This window comes from Sceloporus undulatus, chromosome 6 (assembly GCF_019175285.1).
Source record: "Sceloporus undulatus isolate JIND9_A2432 ecotype Alabama chromosome 6, SceUnd_v1.1, whole genome shotgun sequence".
NCBI lineage: Eukaryota > Metazoa > Chordata > Lepidosauria > Squamata > Phrynosomatidae > Sceloporus > Sceloporus undulatus.
In genome coordinates this window covers 70851750-70860003 of record NC_056527.1, presented here as the reverse complement: position 1 = coordinate 70860003, position 8254 = coordinate 70851750, and the positions used below count along the sequence as shown (strand labels likewise).

General features: G+C 42.3%; 2 protein-coding genes across 8 annotated transcripts in view; one reads left to right on the top strand and one right to left on the bottom strand.

The window, feature by feature from the left end:
- The window catches only part of C6H7orf57 (chromosome 6 C7orf57 homolog), a 78824-nt gene extending 74713 nt beyond the window's left edge, over nucleotides 1–4111 (bottom strand). Inside the window, 2 exon segments of the mRNA XM_042476938.1 lie at nucleotides 2756–2812; nucleotides 3976–4111. Coding sequence (XP_042332872.1) covers nucleotides 2756–2810 — 55 coding nt within the window. The 5' untranslated portion in view covers nucleotides 2811–2812; nucleotides 3976–4111.
- A 146-nt stretch (nucleotides 4112–4257) lies between these two features.
- Nucleotides 4258–8254, top strand: part of SUN3 (Sad1 and UNC84 domain containing 3) — a 140502-nt gene continuing 136505 nt past the window's right edge. For all 7 annotated transcript variants that reach the window (XM_042476932.1, XM_042476929.1, XM_042476931.1 and 4 more), the window contains exon 1: nucleotides 4258–4396. The gene's annotated coding sequence lies outside the window, so the exon portion shown is untranslated. The remainder of the gene's footprint in view (nucleotides 4397–8254) is intronic.

The following is an 8254-nucleotide window of genomic DNA, read 5'->3' as shown; positions in this document are numbered from 1 at the left end:
AGACAAAGAGCCCTCCTCCTGACCACCATCTTGAGGGGGAGAGAGGCAGGCCAGCGACAACAGGCCTCGCCTGAAGACAAAGAGCCCTCCTCCTGACCACCATCTTGAGGGGGAGAGAGGCAGGCCAGCGACAACAGGCCTCGCCTACTAAGAAGAAAAGCCCTCCTTCCGACCACCATCTTGAGAGGGAGAGAGGATTTTTTGTTTAATTATATGAGATCGCTGATGTCACTGTTGATGTATTGTATTACTTTGTGACATGTAGCTTGTATGTTGTGAACCGCTTTGATCTGGAGGAAAAGCGGTATACAAATAAAAAATATTATTATTATTATTATTATTATTATTATTATTATTAATATTTTAAAAAAATCATACATACACTTGTATAAACAAACATAGAAAACTAGTTATTCAAGTGAGGTTCAGAGCCCCTAGAACCCAAGGTGTGTCAGTATTTTGCTTGCTAAATGCAAGATGAGATTTGAAAGACTCACAGAAATGCAAGCTCTACTGATTTCCACCCCATCCCCTCACCACTTCATTTGGCCTCTCTTGCCAGCATTTCAAAAAAAGTTTCTGTGTTCTCTTTCTTATTTCCAGTCTCCACCTGTCTTTCTTCTTATCTTGTGTTCCCACTTCTCTCCTCTCACTTTCTCTGGATTTCTCCTCTACCCCAGTACTTTATCCACCTCAGTCCCAGTCTCTCTGTGTGACTTCCTCTCCTCTGGTGCTTTTCTGCTTACTTTCATTTGTATAATAATAATAATAATAATAATAATAATAATAATAATAATAATAATAATTTATATATCCCGTCTCCCTATGGAACGAAGCGGGATTACAATACAAAATAAAAATAAAAATACAAAACCAGCAATATAACACAATCCCCCAAACCCTCCACCATATATAAATTAAAAACCAATTACTGTTAAATAATAATAATAATAATAATAATAATAATAATAATAAAAATCCTAAAAGCAATTTAAAAACATGCAGGATGAGAATAGGGCAACTAGGGGAAGATGGGGTTATCCTTTATGGGAGGCCAGTCCGGAAGAGATCCGTCTTGCCAGAATTCTTAAAGGCATCTAGGGTGGTAAGGTGACGGATCTCATCTGACAGGTCATTTCACACTTTCGGACCGGCAGAAGAAAATGTCCTCTGGGAAACCGTAGCCAGCCTGGTCTTATGTGGCTGCAATAAGTTCTTCCCAGAGGATCTGAGTGTGCAGGGTGGATTATATGGTGAGAAGCGTTCCTGCAAGTAAGCTGGGTCCAAGCCATGTAGGGCTTTAACTACTGTGTCTGGAAGCTAATTGGCAGCCAGAGAAGAGATTTTAAAATAGGTGTTATGTGATCGATCTGGATTTACCAGCGACCAGTCTGGCTGCCATATTTTCACCAGTTGAAGCTTCTGAACTTGGCACAAGGGTAGCCCCATGTAGAGCACATTGCAGAAATCAAGATGAGAGGTTACCAGTGCGTGTACTACCGTTTCTAGGTTCCCCCAGCTCCAGGTAGTGTCGCAGCTGGTGTATCAGCTGAAGTTGATAGAAGTGCTCCTGGCCGTCGTATCTATTTGTCATGATAACTGAAGAGACGAGTCCAGGAGCACTCCCAAGCTGCGACTACAGTCCTTTAGGGGAAGTGTGACCCCCATCCAGGACCAGTTGGCATATGCCAACCAGTCTTATAGCGAATACCTCTGTCTTACCAGGATTTAATTTAAGTCTATTTTTCCTCATCCAGTCCATTACTGCCCTAAGACGTTCATTCAGAGAAGAGATGCCTTCCTTACTCACTGCAGCAGTCTCAGACACAAAGAAACATATTTGGATGTCATCAGCATACTGATAACACCCCAGACACAATATCCTCTTTCCTAATAGTGGCAGACCTATCAGCTCAGCTGCCACTGTAAGTAAAATCGAGCCTGTTACAGACTGAGTGCAGAAGGAAAGAACAAGCTAAGACAGAAAAAGCAACAAGACAGGAAGGAAGAGCAACAAAAAAGAGCAGAGAGAGGCAGAGAGAGAGAGAGAGAGAGAGAGAGAGAGAGAGATGAGATCCACAGAAGGCAAGCAGAATTGCTTGTGTATGTGTGTGAGTTCGTGTGTGTGAGTGAGCCAGTTTTTTCCTCCACCTCAAACTGGAAGCCTGGCTCATTCACACTTTCTGGATAGGAAGCTCCTGTACTCTGTGGCTGGTGGATTATCAAGTGCACCAAAGAACAAAGAACCATAGAGTGCCTGCTCTTTTAAAATTAAATTAAATTCAGCAATTAATTCAGAAGTGACCAGTGAAGTTGAAACGAAAATTAAGTAGCTATTTTCAGTAAGGAAAGGTGTTTATCTGTAGTAGTGTTTTATTTGCAATGAATTAAATTAAATTTAAAAAATAATATATTTGTAATTAATTTTATTTAAAAAAAAACACCAAAAAAGTGCAGCCCTCCAAAACCCAGAATGTGGCCCCTGCCTCCCAAGCAGTTGTGAACTCCTGTTCTAAGGAAATGGCTCTGCAGAACTGTAAAGCACAGTGTTGTAATATAGTTTTAAAAAGAAACAGCATGGAGATTTTCAACAGAAAATAAGAAAAGATAAGTGGCTGAAAACCACTTTGTTATGCTTTGTTCCACACTGCACAGCTCATTATACTGCTAATCTGTTTCATATTAAGCTTTTCTGAGTTTTGATGGTCTGTACCTCAAAATAACACATAAGGATGAGAACAAGGAGTGTACTTGCCGCATGAAGCATATCGGTTTGGGGGTCCACGGGTTTCTTTATTTGTGTTCCTCATACCTGTACAATGGAGAGGAAGTCTCTTTTGAAAAAAATAAATACTTCACCAAACCATACATAATAATTACTAAAGCACACACACACAATCTCAGTTTTAAGCAGTATGGTGCACATTATTTCCAACTTTAGAGTATGACCAGATTACATCTTTTATCTTGGGGTCTACTGGTGCCTTTTAAGTATGCAAAGTAAGAGTGTAATATGTCATATGTAAAGTAATATGCGTACTGATAATCCCTTGTTTATTTATTTAATATTCCACTTTTCTTACCAGCAGACATCATTGCTATGTCTGGGTAGGCACTCTTAATTAATAAATGTCTTTTTAGATCCTATGTCCAACATTCTTCCTAAGCTCCCAGAAACCAATATATCCCAGTGGGCTCACAAAAACTAGGCAGCTGGTCCCTGCTGGATCACAATCTAGTTTCCCCCATCCTTGCTGCATTTTATTTGAATGCCACAGTAATCTCTTCCACCCCCCATAAAGACAGGCCATATGAAGAATCAGGAAACAAAGACTAGAGAAATTGGCATTTGATAGGCATAGAGCAGGATACTATACTACTACTACTAATACAACTTCCCAAGCAATTCTTTGCCTGCTAATGCTTTGCCTGTTAAAACGCAGAAGTGTGGTCATGGTCAGGAGGAGGAAGGAAGGGTTTACGATTCCAGAGTTGAAGCTCCCTCACCTTCCAATTAACACCTCTTTTTGTCATTGCCTCCCACCAAGAAATGCTCTTTTCTTAATGAGTGCAGGCAATTTGATATTCTAAAATGGGCCAGTATGCCATCAGTAGGATCAGAGCCCTACTTCAACCAGGAAGCTCTCTGGCTGGGCATTAAGAAATCTGATCCCTCCTAAGGGGTGTGCCAAAGATAAAACGGGGTTCCTTCTGAAGGCAGTCACCCTGAGCTCCGTTAAAGACTGCGCAGTGTGTATGCAGCCGGCCGGTTTCATTTGTAGCAAAGGGGGAAGGAGGAAGCCGGAGTGTTTTCCTCTGATGTTTCCGTTTGCTAACTGTCCCTCTCTGCCCCATCTCCCTTTGCTTCCTTCTGGTCGACAGGACAAACTTGGGAGAAGTGCTGTTGGTTTGACGCTTAATCCCTGCCTAGGACCAGAGGTATTGCAAATGCCTAACTCTGAAAAGAAGTCCTACCTGGACATCTCTCTTTTCACACTCGAGAAGGCTGCCTCGGAGCCCCAGACACAGAGATATGCACCGCCGCGGCTCTCTCCCAGGATCCCCGCCGCGGATGCCTCTGCGCCCGCTGCTGACTCCCCGGCAGTTCAAGGAGAGGAGAGCGGCGCGGAGGGAGACGAGGCCCTCAGCTGAGAGGAGGGTAAACAACCGCCATCGCCATAGCAACAGGGACCGTTGGGCCGCTGGAGACGGCTCGCGCTGCCCCTGGCCGCTGCGTGGCGTCGAAGCCGAAGAGGGGCGGCCATAGCGGAGGGGAGGAGCCGCTCGCTGGCCCCCTCAGACCCTGCGGAAGCCCCCGCCGAGGGGCGGCCAAACGCCTCCCCACTGCCGCGCCCGCTTTCCTGCGGAGGCGGGGCTTGGAGCTCATCCGGTTCAGGTAGGAAAGGGATAAAATGCCCGACCCGCTCTTTCTTCCTGAGGCCGAGAGGCTGGGCTCTTCTTCCCTCGTCTGCGCCACGATCGTCACGCTTTAAAAGTTTAAACATCCGTTTCAGTTGCGAAGGGATGAATTGGCTTCCAGCTTGAACCCAGGACCCCGGGTTCAAATGTCAGAGCGTCCTCTGGCCAGTTTCTCAGCTTCATTGCATTGGGTTCTTTTGAAGGTAAATCAGGATATCCCCATTTTACAGCCCAGAAAAAGGATACAAGGAGCCGGGGAACAAGGTCCGGTAGACGGAAGACGTGCATGATGTCTACAAGGCCATCTCCCCTTCTGCAATCGCCAGCGCTGGAAGAGAACTTTGGAACAACAAGCAGTTTTGCTTGTTTCACTGACATTGATTTCAGTACATTTTGGGCACTTGATTACGCGACTGAGACCATTTCATATTTCTTTGCAATAACTGAATGTAAATATAATGAATTTTAAATAGTTGTAACGGGATTAAGAAAGACAAACCCTACTTAGCATTCTCTGTAACAGCCTGAGTTCTGGAGAAAGGAAACAGATGGCTTTCATTTTTCCTGCCTTGTGAAGTAGGTCCTATGGATAATCCCTTTGTTACTTCATTTCTCCTCCCAGCCTTTGAACATTGTTTTGCTTCACTCTGATTTGCATACCACAAAATAATATAGAGATGATAATGAACAAAACTGGAACTAACAGGAGTCTAAAAAGCATTTTTGATTAGTTATTCCTTTACATTGATGACATTCAGTGCGTCATACATCAGGGCCAATTGCCATACTTAATTATTTTTGTTGCATGGTGCTCTGTGCTTTTTTCAGGACTGAAAGTCATTTTATAATAAACAAGTCTACAATTAGATCATGTTGCTCCACTGCTACAACCACTCACTCCACTGACTACTAGTCTCTTTCCAGGAACAATGATGGCTATGACTTATAAAGCCCTATGGCTTAGGTCCAGGCCACCAAACAGACCATATCTCCTCCTGTATGCCTGCCTGGACCACAGGACAGGCTCTTTCAGTGGTTCCCAAACTGTGCTCTTTAAGGAATTTTGGACTTCATCTCCCCAAATTCCAGACTACAGTATTGGCCAACATAGCTGAGGCTTCTGGGAGCTGAAGTCCAAAATCTCTTAAAGGGTGCAATTTGGGAACCACTCACCACCTTTACAGTTAGAGTTGGTGGGTAAATGTCTGCCCCTAGACTTGCATGGAACACGCAACTGCCTCCCTTGGTAGGCTACAATGACCTACTCTTTGTTATCCGTCCATTTGTGGAAGAAGAGTTTTAAAAAAAACTTTTGAAAGGCTTTAATAATAATAATAATAATAAATTTTATTTATATCCCACCTCTCCAGAGGGATTGAGGCAGGTTACAACAATAAGAAGTACATAAATGAAATACATAGATATAAAATAACATAATCCCCTTATCCCTCCCTTAAAACTAAACAAATGCTGCTCTCTTTTTGTCCTTGCTTTTGTCTTTTTTAACGTTTGTTTTTAATTGTTTTAATGTTGTCTTTTTGTATGCTTAAACTGTACAGTATTATTATCACTTTTGATTGGCAAGGCACATTGAGTCTCAATCCTGAGGAAAAGATGATGATGATGATGATGATGATGATGATATGCATTCCTGTTGTAGTAGTGCTGTATTTTCTCTCAAAACAGTCTCTTTCAAAAATACATCCAGATAATCTATAACAGGCCATACTTTCTTATATCCTAGGATTGTCAACATTGAGATATTCTACTTGCCAATTAGATACAGCTGTTTTCAATAATTTCCAATGAAAATGATATTTTAGAATGCTCACAAATGAAGATATTATTTATTATCCTAAAATATTTTTAGGACAGTATTTTTATTAACCTTTCATTAAAAACACAAGTCCCCCCTCCCTATGTATACAAGACTTCCAGCATTCCTGTACCTAGGGCATCTGTTTCAGTTTATATACTTCTCAACCTCCATCCTTCCATATATTTACAAGTGTAAACAGCTTCAATGTTACTCATACTTTGAAAGCTGCATGTATGTTTTTAGTCTTCTTTCTTTTTAAGAAATTGAATCCTTAAAAAGAATTGATTGAATCTCCATCCTTCACAAAACTATCATGATTTTTTTAAACAATAGTGGATAATTTATCCATTTCTGCCAGTTTTTTCCTGCAATTTCTAATGTTTTTAATGTCCATTTTTCTTTGGATGGAATCTCTCAGCTCTTCCTTAACCTTGTATCAAGTAATCAAACAGCCATATCATATACAGTGAGCCCGTGCTATATGCAGGCTCGTTATAGGTGGTTTCCAGCTTATGTGAAAGCCGCTGGGAGAATGGCGCATGGCGAGCATGAGCCCCATTATATCTAATGGGGCTCAAGCATACGTGCTTTTTGCCTTACATGGGTGTGTTTCCCCGGAATGGATCCCCCGCGTAAGGCAAGGGCAGACTGTAGTTTAACATGTTATAGTGAAGACTTCTTGTTTGATCATTAGACATTCCTAATAGAAACACTCTGGATTCAAATTTATATTCATTTTAAGTATATTATACTCGTGTGTGTATTATATTAAATATAATATAAAATAATAATAAATAATAAATAAAATATTTATTTATATCCCGCCTCTAAAGAGACCCGAAGCAGCTTTATTTTGGCAGTCTGTAACAGGCCATTTTGCTATCTTCTTGTCACAGAGGCTGTATCTTTTCCTTGTCCTTCTTTTTGCTACAGACATAACCCCCAAACCACTTTTTATTGCATTTAACCTCTCTAGCAAGCCTTTGCTTATTCTGCACTTTAGCTTTTCTGACTTTCTTCCTACATGAGCTGGCTATTTGTTTGAATTCCTTGTTGATTTTCCCACTTTTCCATTTCTTGTACATGTCCCTTTTAAATCTTAGCTCAGTTGAAAGTTCTTTAGACATCCATCCTGGTTTCTTTAGGCACCTCCCATTTTTCCTCTTTGCTAGAACTGTTTGAAATTGTGCCTTTAATATTTCCCTTCTTCTTAGTATTCCTGGCCATGAGTTCACCCCTAACTCTAGGTTTACTGAAACCAGCTTTCTTAAAGTCTAGAATGAATGTCTGACTACACTAGGCTCCCCCTTTCTCTGTACAGTGCGCCCGCATCATACATGGGTGCGCTATACGCGGCTTTAACCATATGTAATAAGCTGCGAGTCAGGCACAAGGTGTGGTGCGTCCCATTAGAATGAATGGGGCACGCGTGCACCGCCGCATGCATGAGCCCCATTCATTCGAATGGGGCTTGGGCATGTGAGGAATTTGGCTGACCCGGGGGGGGGGGGGGTCTGGAACGGATTCCCTGAGTAAGCCAAGGGTGCGCTGTATAACAAACTCCAGGAGAACATAGGCCCTTATCACACAGAGGTTTTTGCAGCTCAGATTCAGGGTGACTGTGGGTTCAACGATGCGAATTCACGTTATAACGTGTTTTATCACACCTGATTGCCCTTCCGTTGCCCTTCTGAATCGAGGGGGAATCGAATCCGAGGCAAGGCATGTGATGCGGATTCACGCAAAGCGGAGTGAGTGCAAATTGTATTACCACACCAGTGCATACCATACGGATTCAGCTATTCAAATTGGGACCATTGCGCATGCTCAGTGAGGGTCTGAACACATCGTGAACCTTTGCATTTCCAGGCCACTTCCTGGTTCACTTTCACGTTGTGAGACTCTGGAAATACTCTGACCAAAGATCCACAACAAACTTCAGATGATACAGAAAATTTATTGACAGAACTGGAAACAAAGTATTCTTGCCACGTCTTTGCCAAAACTGAGGGTCCC